General features: G+C 69.4%; 2 protein-coding genes across 2 annotated transcripts; both read right to left on the reverse strand.

Moving 5' to 3' along the window:
- Positions 1 to 1,159: 1,159 nt before the first annotated feature.
- Positions 1,160 to 3,869, reverse strand: MYL7 (myosin light chain 7). Its single transcript, XM_075724218.1, is given in 8 exon segments — positions 1,160 to 1,261; positions 1,770 to 1,818; positions 1,926 to 2,004; positions 2,078 to 2,122; positions 2,125 to 2,181; positions 2,603 to 2,678; positions 3,171 to 3,269; positions 3,828 to 3,869. Coding segments are annotated over 8 exon segments (549 nt in total).
- A 1,891-nt stretch (positions 3,870 to 5,760) lies between these two features.
- On the reverse strand, positions 5,761 to 12,560 carry GCK (glucokinase). The gene is given in 11 exon segments (XM_075724092.1): positions 5,761 to 5,905; positions 6,002 to 6,235; positions 7,026 to 7,181; positions 7,476 to 7,659; positions 8,518 to 8,617; positions 8,856 to 8,951; positions 9,042 to 9,161; positions 9,397 to 9,551; positions 9,677 to 9,839; positions 12,515 to 12,547; positions 12,549 to 12,560. Coding segments are annotated over 11 exon segments (1,398 nt in total).
- Between the last annotated feature and the right edge of the window lie 1,662 nt (positions 12,561 to 14,222).

The raw sequence follows: 14,222 nt of genomic DNA on the forward strand, positions 1-14,222 counted from the left end.
CACCCCACCACATCCCACGCTCTGCATCCTGCACCCCCCACCCTGCACCCCGCAGCCTGCACCCCTCCACATCCCTCACTCTGCATCCTGCACCCCCCATCCTGCACCCCGCAGCCTGCACCCCTCCACATCCCTCACTCTGCATCCTGCACCCCCCATCCTGCACCCCGCAGCCTGCACCCCTACACATCCCTCACTCTGCATCCTGCACCCCCCATCCTGCACCCCACAGCCTGCACCCCACAGCCTGCACCCCTCCACATCCCACGCTCTGCATCCACGCTTCACATCCCACGCATCATGCCCCCCATCCTGCACCCCGCATCCTGCACCCCACCACATCCCACGCTCTGCACCCTGCAACCCAGTCCTGCACCCTGCATCGTGCATCCGGCATCCTGCATCCCAGCATCCCAAATCCTGCATCCTGCAGCCTCCATCCTGCATTCCCACACCCCATATCCTGCACCCCATACCCTGCACCCCACATCCCTCATCCTGCACCCCAAGTCCTGCATCCTGCAGCCTCCATCCTGCACCCCACATCCCACCCCCCCCGCCCCAGGGTGGAAGGGCACTTGGGGGTCCTGTGCCTCCAGGAGGGAGCCTGCCTGCACCCCATAGGGTGCGAGTGAGACAGGGGACCCCAAAATGCATCCTGGAGAGGGGAAGGAAGGTTGGAGGAGCCACGTTTGCTGGCACCTGCGTTGGGGGTGACGGGGTGATGGTGGCCCCCGACTCACTGCTCCTTCCTTGTCTCTGCAGGACCCAGCCCCGCAGTGGCCCCAGGTGCCACCCCCCAAACCCCGAACCCCCCCCCAGCCCCGCCTGCCCCCCCGGACCCCGGATCCTCCTCCCCGTACAATAAAGCATCTCGCCTTGGGCCAGCGTCCGGCAGCTCCTGGGGACGGTGGCCCTGCTGTCCCCCGTGCCAGGGGTCCCCTGGGAGCCCATTCTTTGGGGGGGGGTGGGTGGGCTGTCCCTTGTGTTGGGGACACACCAACTCCATGGGGACACTAGGAGCCATGCAAGGGTGCAAAGCCCAGGCTGAACGGAGCCACTTCCCTCCCCGGAGCCGCTGCGGACAGACGGACAGACGAGATGCCCTCATTTGGTGGTTTATTCGGCCGGAGCGAGTGGCGGGGGGCCCGCTGTCCCCTCAGTCCCCCTTCTCGTCCCCGTGGGTGATGATGTAGCACAGGGACTTGTAGTCGGTGTTCCCCGAGACGTCCATGGGCGTCACCGCGAACATCTGCTCCACCTGCGTGGGGACAGGGGCTGGGACGGGGCCCTGCGGGGTGCCACGAGGGCGTCCCGGGGATGGGGACCCTGGGGACAGGGGGTCTATGGGGGACACACAGGGACCGTGGGGACGGGGTCCCTGTGGGCACATGGGGTCTCAGGGACAGGGACAGGGGAAACGTGGGGGACCTGGGGACCCCAGGGACAGGGCCTGTGAGGGTTGACGTGTGGGGATCTTGGGGACAGTGTCCCTGCAGGGCACGTGGAGTCTCAGGGATGGGGTTCGGGATCGCGGGGATGGGGCTGGGCACACGGGGACCTTGGGGACAGGGTCTTTGGAGGACACACAGGGATCATGGGGCTGTGTCCCCCTCCCCGTGCCTCCCCGCAGGCAGGCAGAGCCGGGCGTCCTGAGCGTCCCCCGAGGGTCCTGTCGCCCTCCTCGTGCAGGGACACTGTGAGGGGACAGGGTGGGCTGGGGCCAGCGCAGGGGACCGTGACGGCGACGGCCGGGGGAGCCGCCTCACCTCCTCTGGGGAGAACTTATCCGCCTGGGTCAGGAGAAGCTGCTTAAACCTGCGGGAAGAGGGAACGGCTGAGCCCGGGGTCGGCTCCTGACCCCACCCCAGGGGACGCAGGATCCAGGCGGGTGCCCCGAGGGGTCCCCGCTGCCCCCCGCTCACTCGTCCCTGTTGCCGGTGCCGGTGCCGGCGGGGTCGAAGAGCTCGAAGGCGTTGAGGATGGACTCCTCGGGGTCGGTGCCTGGCGGGGGAGGCGTCAGGTGGGGTTCGGGGCCGATCCCTGGGGGTGTCGGGGGGCACCCGGGGCCACTCACCGTTCAGCTGCTCCCCGAAAAGCGTCAGGAAGACGGTGAAGTTAATGGCCCCTTCCCTTCCTTCAGCATCTCCTCCAGCTCCTTGTCGCTCACGTTCGCCTTCCCTGGGGGGGACACACGGTGACGAGGCCACGTGGCACCAGGCACAGGGGGCAGCCGGGCCCCAGGAGGGGAGAGCGGCCGCTGGAGATGCCGGCCGGAGCGCCGGGACGCCTCCCTCGGGAAATACAGCGAGCGGTTCCCTCCGCACGCCCCGCTGCCTCGGCCGCGCACCAGTGCTGTCCCCGCACCGGGCACCGGCGCTGCCCCACGCCCGGCGCCACGTCTGTCCCCACGCTTGGCGCCGGCACCGTCCCCGCCACGGGCTTGGCACCGTCCCCGTCCCCACCCTTGGCGTTGGCACTGTCCCTGCAGCCGGCATCGCCGCCGTCCCCCCGCTTGGCACCGTCGCTGTCCCCCGCCACCGTCGCCGCCCGCCTGGGCGCCGCGGCCAGCCCTGCCCCAAGGCCACGCGGCGCCGCTGACCCAGCGGCGAGTAGGTCTCCTTCAGGCCCGCCCTGGTGATGATCCCGTCCCGGATCTGGTCGATGCAGCTGAAGGCCTGGAGCAGAGCGGGCGGGGGGGGTCAGGGGGGACCGAGCTTGGGGACCCCCACCCTGGGACCCCCACCCTGGGACCCCCAGCCCTGGGACCCCCCGCCCTGGAACCCCCCTGCCCTGGAACCCCCCTGCCCTGGGACCCCCCGCCCTGGAACCCCCCCTGCCCTGGAACCCCCAGCCCTGGAACCCCCCGCCCTGAAACCCCCCGCCCTGGGACCCCCTGCCCTGGGACCCCCACCCTTGGACCCCCCACCCCGGGACCCCCATCCCGGAACCCCCACCCTGGGACCCCCACCCTGGGACCCCCACCCTGGGACCCCCATCCCAGGACCCTCCACCCCGGGACCCCCCACCCTGGGACCCCCACCCTGGGACCCCCATCCCAGGACCCCCCCCACCCTGGGACCCCCATCCCAGGACCCTCCACCCTGGGACCCCCATCCCCAGGACCCCCCACCCGGGGACCCCCACTCCAGGACCCCCCGCCCCCCTACCTCCGTGAACTCCTGGATCTGCGACTGCTCGAGCTTGGAGAAGACGCTGGAGGATCCCGGCTGCGCCCACCTGCCGCGCCTGCCCGCCCCGCTGCCGGCCTGCGGGAGCCAACCGGGGCGCGGGGAACACTTGGTCCGGCCCCGGCCAATCAGAGTGCAGGGAATCCCCTTTTTTGGCCTCAGCCAATCAGAGCACAGGGAATCCTTTTTATTTGGCCTCAGCCAATCAGAGTGCAGGGAATCCCTTTTTTTGGCCTCAGCCAATCAGAGTGCAGGGAATCTTTTTCTTTTGGCCTCAGCCAATCAGAGTGCAGGGAATCCCTTTTGTTTGGCCTTGGCCAATCGGAACAGAGAGAATCCTGCTAGCTGTGGTCTGCTACCAATCAGAGCTCAAGGCTGTCTTTCCGGTGGCAACCAATCAGAAGACAGGGAATCCTGCTGGCTGGGGGCTACCGCCAATCAGAGCGCAGCCCTCCCCCGTCCCGGACAGCCAATCAGAGCGGCAGGGATCCCCTGCCAGCGGCTGGCTGTGGGGCTGGGGGCGGCGCCCCCGGGGTGGCCCCCAAACCCCTCGGCAGCCCCCGCCCCCCGTGGGACCCCACGCCCTGTGGTGGCCCCAGGACCCCAAGATGCTCCTGGATCCCGGGGCGCCCCCACGTCCCAGGGGGGTCCCAGACGCCCTGGGGGGCCCAGACCCATGTGGTGGCCCCAGGTGCCCAGGGGCGTCCCCGGACCCCCCAAGGTGGCCCATACTATGGGGTGGCCCCACAGCCCCGGGGCCGACTCCAACAGCCCAAGGGGGTCCCAGACCTGGGGTGCCCCCAACCCCCAGAGGAACCCCAACACCCTGGGGTGCCCCCAGACCCCAGAGGGACCCCAACACCCTGACCCTCAGGGGACCCAAAACCCTGGGGTGCCCCCAGACGGACCCCAACACCCTGGGGTGCCCCCAGACCCTCAGGGGACCCAAAACCCTGGGGTGCCCCCAGACCCCAGAGGGACCCCAACACCCTGGGGTGCCCCAGACCCCCCCAGGGGACCCCAACACCCTGACCCTCAGGGGACCCAACACCCTGGGGTGCCCCCGACCCCCAGAGGGACCCCAACACCCTGGGGTGCCCCAGACCCCCCGGGGGACCCCAGTACTTTTGGGTGCCCCAGACCCTTCAGGGAACCCCAACACACTAGGGTGCCCCAGACCCTCAGAAGGACCCCTGGCACCCTGGGGTGCCCCCCGTGCCCAAAGGGACCCCAATACCCTGGGGTGCCCCAGGAGGACCCCAATACCCTGGGGTGCCCCAGGTCCCCAGAGGGACCCCAACACCCCAAGGTGCCCCAGATGCCCAAGGGGGACCCCCACACCCTGAAGTGCTCCCAGACCCCGTGGGGGACCCCCAATACCTTTGGGTGCCCCAGACCCTTCAGGGAACCCCAACACCCCGGGGTGCCCCAGAACCCCAGAGGGACCCCACCACCCTGGGGTGCCCCAAGCCTTCAAGGGGATCCAAATCCCTGGGGTGCCCCCACACCCCCAGAGGGACCCCGACACCCAGGGGTGCCCCCAGTCCCCCCCGCAGCATCCCCACACCCTGGGGTGCCCCCGTCCTCGGCGCCCAGGGGGTCCCCGGCCGCACTCACCATCCCCGCCGCAGCCCTGGGCTGGGGGTCCCCGGGGCGCCCCAGTTTTTATCCCCCCCTTATCGCCCCGAGCTAAATCGAGCAGCGGATGCGGGCGGGCGGCCGAGCCAAACTTGGCGCTGGTGCCGGGCGCTGACACGGCCGGGCTGTGCCGGACACGAGCCAGGCCGGGACCCCCGGTCTCACCGGAGCGGGGGGACGCTATTTTTGGCTGCGTGGGAAGGGGGCCGAGCCCCAGCACGTGTTTGGGCTGGGCTGGAACCACTGCGTTTTGGGGTTCTGCTGCTGGCGGGAGCGGGATTTAGCCCCTGGGGGGGTCCGTGCCCCTTTTGGGGGGGTCAGCGCTGGGAGGGGGAGGCTGGGGTGCCCCCAGGCTCTGCCTCCCACCCTGTCCCCATTGCGGGGACAAAGCTGGAGGGCATCCCCGAAAATCAGTGTCCTGCCGCATCCGGCACAGCTCCGGCGCACCCCAGTCTGTCTCTGCACCCCCGGGGCTCGCTTGTGGGGGCTGACCCGGCCCCCTCCTCCCCCCAGACGCCCAAGTACCCCCCAACCAGCCCCTTGTCTCCTGGCCAACCCCCAAGGGGGTCTCAGTCCCAGCAAAGGGGCTGGGGGGGGCACATGGGGGTCCCGCTCCCTGCGGCTGGGTCCCCAGAGGGGAGGACACAGGGGGCCAGGGAGACGCAGGATGACCCTCAGCAGCCCCCACACCTGTGGGGCAGCCCCATGGGGGGGGTCTCCCTGTGAACATGAGGAAGACGAGGAGCTCTGGCTCAAGCGGTCCCAGAGGAGAAGTCCACGCAAGCCCCATTTATTGGGGAGCCGGGAGCCGCCTTCGCCGGCGGCAAATCCCTTCCCACGTCCGTCGCTGCTCCTCGCAGAGCTCCGAGCGGGACCACCGTCATCCCACCCCCCCGCCATCATCATCCTCATCCTCCACCCGAGTCCTCTCTCACTGCCCCATCATGCAGGCCATTTTGCAGGCGACGGCCGAGATGAGCGCGGCCCCGCGCCCGCTGCCTTCCTCCGACTGGATGAAGGTGATGTCGCAGCCGGGCGTCAGCTGCCGAACCGTGGCATGGAAGCGGTCCTTGAAGCTGCCGGAGGGGAAAAAAACGGGGTCAAGGTTTGGGGGATGCAGGAGGAGGAGGAAGGGGGCCGTGGTGGGAGGAAGGCTCCCTGGGGATCCTCACCTGGGATGGAGCTTGTAGACGGAGCCATCGACCCCCACGGTAATTTTGAGGGTCTCCTGGCTCCGGCTTTCCCGCATGCGGTTGATGACGCCGGCCAGCCCGGCCGAGCACATCTGGGCGGCGCGGGTGGAGACGCTCTCGCAGACCATCCGCACGATGTCACAGTCCGTCCCCGAGGGCAGCAGCTCGAAGGCCGTCAGGATGTTGTAGATCTGCTTGCGGTCGCCGGAGTCGCTGGGATGGGGAGAGAGGGGTGCGTCGGCCCGGGGACGGGGGGACGCGGGGACCCCGTGTGGGGCGGTTGTAGAGGGCTGGTGTGGGGTGAAAGCATGGGGGAGCCCAGCTGTAGAAGGCTGGTGTGGGGCGATGGGACAGGGGACCCCAATATGGGACAGGGCAGGCTGGTGTGGGGTGATGGGACAGGGGGACCCCAATATGGGACAGGGCAGGCTGGTGAGGGGCGATGGGACAGGGGACCCCAATACGGGACAGAGCAGGCTGGTGTGGAGTGATGGGACATGGGGACCCCAATATGGGACAGTCAGAGCAGGCTGGTGAGGGGTGATGGGACAGGAGACCCCCATGTGGGACACCCAGCTGTGGGGTGATGGGACAGGGGACCCCAATATGGGACAGGGCAGGCTGGTGTGGAGTGATGGGACAGGGGACCCCAATATGGGACAGGGCAGGCTGGTGTGGAGTGATGGGACATGGGGACCCCAATATGGGACAGGGCAGGCTGGTGTGGAGTGATGGGACAGGGGACCCCAATACGGGACAGGGCAGGCTGGTGTGGAGTGATGGGACATGGGGACCCCAATATGGGACAGTCAGAGCAGGCTGGTGAGGGGTGACGGGACAGGAGACCCCCATGTGGGACACCCAGGTGTGGGGTGACAGGACAGACACCCCAAGGCGCCTTGGACTGGTGTGGGGTGACAGCACGGAGGACCCCAGAGCGGGGCAGGGTAGCGGGCTGGTTTGGGGGTGCCGGCCCCCCGCCGCGGCCCCGCCAGCCCCGTACCTCTCGATCTGCGACACAAAGCGGGTCTCGAAGCTCCCGCGGGTCTTGAGCTTCTCGGAGGCCTCGCCGTTGAAGAGCAGGTTCTCGTCCACCAGCTTCAGCAGCACCAGCCGCACGATCTCCCCCATGTACTTCCCCCCGATGATCTTCTCGTAGCTGCGGGGGGGATGACAGGCGAGGGGGCGGCCGTCAGGGACGGGATTTGGGGGAGCCACGTCCCATGGCACCCCCTCTTTCCTTCCGCTCCCTTGCCGGACACGTCCCTGCACGTGGGCACGGCGGCCAGGGCGAGGGACCCCCGCTTCGGGGGTACCTGTGATGAGCTGCTCCGGCCTCAGCTGAGCCCGGCGTGGCGCGGGCGGGCAGGGGGAAGGAGAAGGGTGGGCGGAGGGGACGCGGCTGGGGATGGAGGGGGACGCCCAGAGGACCTGGATCTGTCCTATTCCTTACAGTTGCTGACCGGGGTTAAGTGAGGTCTCGTCCACCACGCGGTCGTACTCCAGGAGGAACTCGTCCAGCTCCCCCGAGGCGCCGAAGGCCCCCCACTCCGTGTTGACGCACATCCGCCCCTCGTCGCCCTCCACCAGCTCCACGTTCTGCATCTCCTCCATGTAGCAGGCGTTGCAGCCTGTCCCTGCCAGCGGGAACCGGGGATGGGACCGGCTGCTGGTGGCGGCGGGGCGGGGGGGGACAGCGCTGACCCCCAACACCCCGACGGCTCCATGGGGCAGCCAGCGGCACGGCGGGGGGGCTGCGCTCGGAGCCGTACGTCCCGCTCCCGATGCGGATGGGGAAGCTCTGCCCTCCTGCTCGCCCCCGGTCCCTCCGCGCAGCCCCAGCCGGCTGCTTGTCCCCGGCGGGTGTCGGGGACGGCCACCGCGGGCCCCAGGGCCTCTGGGTGCTGCGCAGCGAGGGCGGCCCAGCCTCCGGAGGAGCTGGTAAACAGCCCGGCGCGGTGTTTACCCAGGCCGAGGGGACGGCACGAGCCGGTGCGGAAAGCCCAGATGGCCGTGTGGTCGATGGCACTAAAGATAGCCTGGGTCTGGGGGGCGGCGGGGGGCTGCTCCCCTGCGGGGAGGGGGCAAAGGAGCCTGCGGGGTTCAAACCCATCCCCACCTCCCAGGCCCCCCGGCACGGCCAGCGCCGGCCGCCGTCAGTGGGTCCCCACCGTACGGTGAGATGCCGGGGCCACCGGTAGCCTGGAGAAAGGATGTCCCTTGGGGACCCCCCCACGCCGCGGGTGACCAGGGACATCGTGGTGACCCCCCCTTTCCACCCCGAAGGTGCCCCCAGCACCGTGCCGGGGCCAGGCGCTGCCGTCCGGCATCCCAACCTCAGGAGACCTCGGCAAGGTGCCGCTGCCACCCCCCTGTCCTCGGTGTGTCCCCCCCAAAAGGACAAGCCCCCGCTCGCAGCAGGGGAGCGTGAGCGGGGCCATGGGAACGGTCCCCCCTCGCCTGCCGCGCGTCCCTGCAGGAAGGGGCCGTCTTACCCACAATCATCCCAACCTCGCACCGGTGATCTTCGTAGTAGCAGGAGATCATCGTGGCCACCGTGTCGTTCACCATCGCCACCACGTCCATCTCGAAGTCCTGGGGCGGGGAGAGGGACCATCGGGCTCTCGCCGGGGGTCCGGGCTGTCCCGCAGCGGGCGGTTCTGGGGTGGGGGGTCCCCGAGGGCGAGGATGCATGCATGTGTCGTGCACACACACGTGCACACGCATGGAATGACCCTTCCCGGGGACACGCCGGGCTCCGGCGGCCCCGTTGCAGCCGTGGGTGCCGGGGTCTCCCTGCCGCTGCGGTACCGGCACAAACCGATCATCTCACCCCTCGCCGTTTGATGGCGTCTCTCAGGAGCCCGACCACGTTGTTCCCTTCTGCGCCGGAGGCTTTGAAGCCCTTGGTCCAATTCAGGAGGATGCCCTGGAGCGAGGGTAAGACCGAAATGGGGCTGTGGGTGTAGCTGGGTCACGGGGACCCCCAAGTCCTCACGCTGCCCGGCCACCCCCTCACCTTGTCGATGTCCTCGTGCCGCACGGGGAAGGAGAAGGTGAAGCCCAGGGGCAGCTTTTTGTGCTTCATCTGGTGCTTGTCCAGGAAATCAGAGATGCACTCGGAGATGTAGTCGAAGAGCTGGAAGAGAGCAGGTCCAGCCTTCGCCGGGGGCTGTCCCTCATCTTCCCCCTGCGCGCGGCCGGCCACCGTCTCCAACCGCGGGTCCCCCAAGTGTGGCCACCTCCCCGCCACCCCTGGCCTCTGCCAGCTGGAGGGACGAGGGATGTGCCCACCGGCGTCCCCACCGAAACGCGGCAGGGTGTGCACGGGGACCGTGCGGGAGGGGACGCCATGCCCTGTGTGCCCAGCTCACCATCTCAGCCGTCCCCGTCATGGCATCCTCCGGGATGGAGTACATCTGGTGCTTCGTCTTCACCTTCCACTGCCCTTCCTCCCCCTCGCCCACCTTCACCAGCATCACGCGGAAATTGGTGCCGCCGAGGTCCAGCGACAGGAAATCTCCCACCTCTGCAAAGCCGGGGGGGGACACAAGGTGACCGGCTCAGGGGGGTCCCGAGCTCGGCGAGGTCCGGGGAAGAGGTGAGGCGGCAAAGGACCCGGAGCGATGCCCGTCCAGCCCGGCGGCGCCGTACCTGAGCCCTCGGGTGTGGAGCGGACGTAGGTGGGCAGCATTTTGACGGAGGCTTCCTCGTGCGTCTCCAGCTTTAGCCCTCGGTCCATCTCTTTTTGCATCCGGTACATCACCTTCTTCAGGTCCTCCTCCTTCAGCCGAAACTCCGACAGGATCTGCTCCACCTGCGGTGGGACAGATGGCATCAGCTGGGGATGGAGGATATGGGACCGGGGTGGCCTGAACCGCAATAAATAATCCAAATTTTCCTTCCCCTGGCCCTGGTTTTCCCCATCGGCGCACAGACATGCCGAAACACCTTATCCCATCTCTCCGCTGTCCTGCCTCCAACCTAACGGGCACGCTGCTGAATCCACAGGACCGGCACGAGCAGCCGCTGGCCCCAGATCCTCTCCCGGGGCTGCCTGCCAGGCGCCGGCTGTCAGCATAGGGCTCCCGTGCCGTCGCCTTCAGCAGCTTCATTTTCCACGAGCTGGGACGGTTGCATGGAAGCCGGAGGTGTTCCAGCAGCGCTTAGACCAGAGACCCGGGACATCCCATCCCACCGAATCCCAGGATCTTTCCCGGCAAGAAGCGCTTCCAGTGACGCCATTTAGGAGCTCAGCGGCTCCCACTGAGGACGTGGGACCCCGCCATGTCTGCGATGAGGATGCTGCGTCCTCCTTGGTCCCCCGGGAGCATCCCTCTCCCTGTATCCCCCCGGGAAGCGTGGGTTCCATTTTCCGCCCATCAAACTCGGCGCGAACGGGCGGGGGGCAAGGGCAGGCGGGCGGGCGGGCAGGGCCGCAGGCAGGATATAAAAAGTATTATTGGGAAGTGCTGCCTTGCCTCGCTGCCAGGGAGAATCGCAGGGCCCACTCGAGGGAAGCGCCTGGCAGGCAGGACCTGTATTTTACCCTTTACGTAGCAACCCGGGGCTCTGCCGCCGGCGCAGCCCTCCATTAGGCCACGGGCACGTAATCGGGGGCAGCAGCCCCGGGCTGTCATGGAGCCGGGGAGGGGGAGCGAGCGCGCTCCTGCTCGGCCAGATGCAGCCGGCGGCATTAGAGGGCTCATTAGTCACCGGGATGCGGGCAAGCTTTAAAACGCTCCCGCTTGCACTTTCGCCGGCAGGCGGATGTTTTCCCTGAGGCCGCTGCCGCTTCCCGATGTGTTTCAGGGTGGGGGGGGCTCCATAAAAGGCTTTGGGATGTGGTTTGGAGCACCCCGGCATGGGGAGAGCGCCCACCGCCTCGGCTCAGCCAAACCTGCGGCCGGCTCGCCCCGATCCCCCCAAGTGCGTCCTGATATCGCACCCGGCCCCGGACGCCGTCCCTCAGCCTCCAGCCCCCCGAGCGGGGGCCGATCCCGAATATCTCCTCACCCCAAAGGCTCCTGCCTCCGCAGAGCCCTCGCGCCCGGGCAGGCCTCAGCCACCGCCCGCAGCCGGGTGGGATCCCGGACCCCAGCACCTCTCCGGCCATCCTCCCCACTCCGCCCCGGTGCGAAGCCGGGGGGTCCGTTCACCCTGAACCCCCCGAGGTGCCATCAGACCAGATGCCAGGAGACGCGGCTGCGCCACGGAGGACGCCGCTGTGCCGGGGGAACGGCAGCGGGCACCCCAGAAAGGGGCTGGGGCGGCCCAAGGCAAGCACCGCGGCGAGGTTCACCACGACCCGGAGGGTGTTCAGCCCGGGATGGGTGGAAAAAATCCTGCCAGGAAAAGCACGGAGCTGGATTTGACCATCTCGCCTGAGTCGTCGGCTGAAGGTATTCAGTGCGAAGCCATCCTGCGGCACCGTTCGGCACATGAGCACCAAATATGCCGTGGTCAGAGGGTCCCCGTCCCCAGGGTCAGCACCCGAGGGTAGCACACAAGGGTCCGAGTTTTATTTTTCCAATGTTTTTTCCATCTCAGGCGCCGCGTGCCCCGACTCATCCCTTCTCTCACCTCCGAAACAATGGCTTTCGCTCTTCCTTGGCAGGATTTGGCTCTTCCCATGCGACCGAAAAAGGCTCTTTGCCTTCCCAAAGACACTGTTTTGCTCTGACGCATCCCGCAAAGGGGACAAAGCTGGAAACCGCAACAGGCCAAGGCTGCGGTGGCTGGCGATGCCCGACCCTGCCAGCCACCCGCTCCTGCCCCCGGCACGGTGCCGTGTCCCCTCAGGGTCCCCTTGGGCGTCCCGGTCCGCAGCGGGGAAGCACCTGGCTGTCCGCACCCATGGCACGGCCCCGGGAGCTCAATCCATCTGGGAGAGGAGCCGGGAGCAGCTGCCCCCCAGCCGACGTTTGGCCGGGGATGAGCCCGGGTGCCCGCCTCCCCGGGTTGCCCTTGGTGAACACGTGAGGCCAGCGGTGGGAGGCGAGGGGCCGCGTCCCCATCCCGGGGGCGGCAGCCCCTCAGCTGGCAGCAAGATGCCAGCGGCGATGCCCGGATGGTGGGAGCTGCCCAGCTCCTGGCTCCATCCCGAGTCCCTGCTGGCGTGGGGATGGGGCATGGCCCACGTCATGCCGGGACCGGCGTGCCAAAACACCAGCGCTGGGCACCCTCCCCGGAGCGCACCGGGGGGAGACCTCGGGGATGGGGACCCCCCCCGGGCACATCGGGGCTGACCCCCAGGCTGCACGGCTTTGTCCCCGGAGCCGGCGTCTGACCCGCCAGCCGTCCTCCCCCTCCCGGCTACCCCTCTCCCTGGTGGGGACCGTGCCTGGCGGGAGACCCCCGCCGTGCCCGGCCGCTCCCGCAGGGATGGCTGGCAGCCTGGGGGGGACCCGTGCCGCCTCCCGCACCCACCGGCTGCCCCCCACCCCACCTCCCCCGCCAGTCCCCCTGGCATTGCCCCGGCGGCGGCCTCACCTTCTCCTTCCTGCCGCTCTCCATCCTGGCTCGGGTGATCCAGCATGGGGGCAGCCGTCGGGGCGGGGTGGGCTGCGGGCCGAGCCGTCCCCCCCCAGCCCCCGGGCACCCCGCCGCCCGCGCCTGGCCCAGGGAGCGAGCCCCCTTCCCCGTCCCGGCAGTCGTCCGGCCGGCGCTGGGCTGCTCCGTCCCTCGCTCCGCCGGGGGATGCTCCACTTTCGCCGCTTTATCTCATCCGACGCCCAGCGGCGGCCGCCTCCCCTCCGACACCCGCTGAAGGGGGGTCCCGATCCTCGCCCCCCCTGGCCTCCGGACCCTCAAGCGGAGGGGCAGGGAGAGGGGCCCGGCGCCCCGGCGGGCTCAGCCCTCTCGCCCCACATCTCGGGGCCACGGCCCTTTGCGCCTTCGCTCTCCCCCGCTCGCTTCCTTTCACCGGTAAATCTATTTACCGGCGTGCCGGCTGGTTTCAGCGTGGCGAGGGGTTGCGAGCCCACCCCGGTGGGTTTCTACAGCCAGCGGGGAAGTCCCGGTGCAGCGGCGAGGCTTGGCCGGGACCCCCTCCCCGCCGGGGGGCTCGCCGGCCCCGTCATGCGAAGCACCACGCCCCGGGCCACCCGTGTCCCCGCGCCAGTTGTCATATCAACGGCTCGATGTCCTGGCCGCGGTGGCAAGCACTCCACCGGACGGCTTAGCAACCCGGCACGCTCCCATGGAGACCGCGCCAGGCCGCAGGAGCCGGTCGCTCCATGACAAAGGTTACGGCCGCCCCGGCAAGGGGCGGAGGGTGACTGGGAAGTGCTCCGTGCCCCCAGGATGGGAAAAGCTCCGGCGGTGCCGGGATCGATGCCAGGCGCCGTGACGGACTGCGGAGAGCCGCCGGTTTTGGGGGACGGGGGACGCGGCGGTCCCCCCTTATCCCCGGATCGGTGCCGTCGGCCAAGCGTTGGGGGGTACCTGGGGAAACGCCGGCTTATGGGGGTCCCGACGGGCAAGGGGATGCTCCCGGCCATGGGCGGACCCCAAAACCTGCCCGCAGCAGCACCCCCTTGGGCATGGAGCTGGGGAGGGGGAAGGGAGAGTCCCCCAGGAAGCCGGGTGGGTGCTGGGGGGGCTGACAGCCCCACGGGGGAATGAGGGGGCTCTGGGCAGGGCAGGGAGTTTGGGGGTGTCACGGCAGGGCCCAGGTGGGGACAGGGTCACCCCACCGTGGGGGCACCTTCCCCGCTGGCCCCAGGGAGGGTCCTTACCCCCGAGGGGTCCGAAACTTGGGGGGGTGCATCCACATGGCATTGGTGGGCCCCCCCGTTAGAGGGAGAGGCCAGCCCCACCCAGAGGGGTCCCCCTACCCAGAGGGGTCCCCCCCATGGGCACAACAGCCCCACGGAGGGGTCCTCACCCCACAGGTGGGTCCCCACGCCCCGGGAGGGGGCCCGCCCCCCCCCAGAGGGACCCCCACCTCATGGAGAGCCCCCAGGGCCGTGGGGAGAAGCCACCCCACAGAGGAGCCCCCACCCCACGGGGGACTGCCCACCCCATGGGGAGAGGCTGTCCCCACGGCTGGGGCCCAGGGGGAGCCCCCCCCCCCCAAGGGACCCCCCCCCAAGGGACCCCCCACCCCACACGGGGACCCCCCAGGGACCTCCCCGCCAAGGGACCCCCCCCAGGGCCCCCCCCCACCGCCCCCCCCCCATGGTCCACCCCCAGGGAT

The sequence above is a fragment of the Pelecanus crispus genome, chromosome 21 (genome assembly GCF_030463565.1).
Source record: "Pelecanus crispus isolate bPelCri1 chromosome 21, bPelCri1.pri, whole genome shotgun sequence".
NCBI classification, from domain to species: domain Eukaryota; kingdom Metazoa; phylum Chordata; class Aves; order Pelecaniformes; family Pelecanidae; genus Pelecanus; species Pelecanus crispus.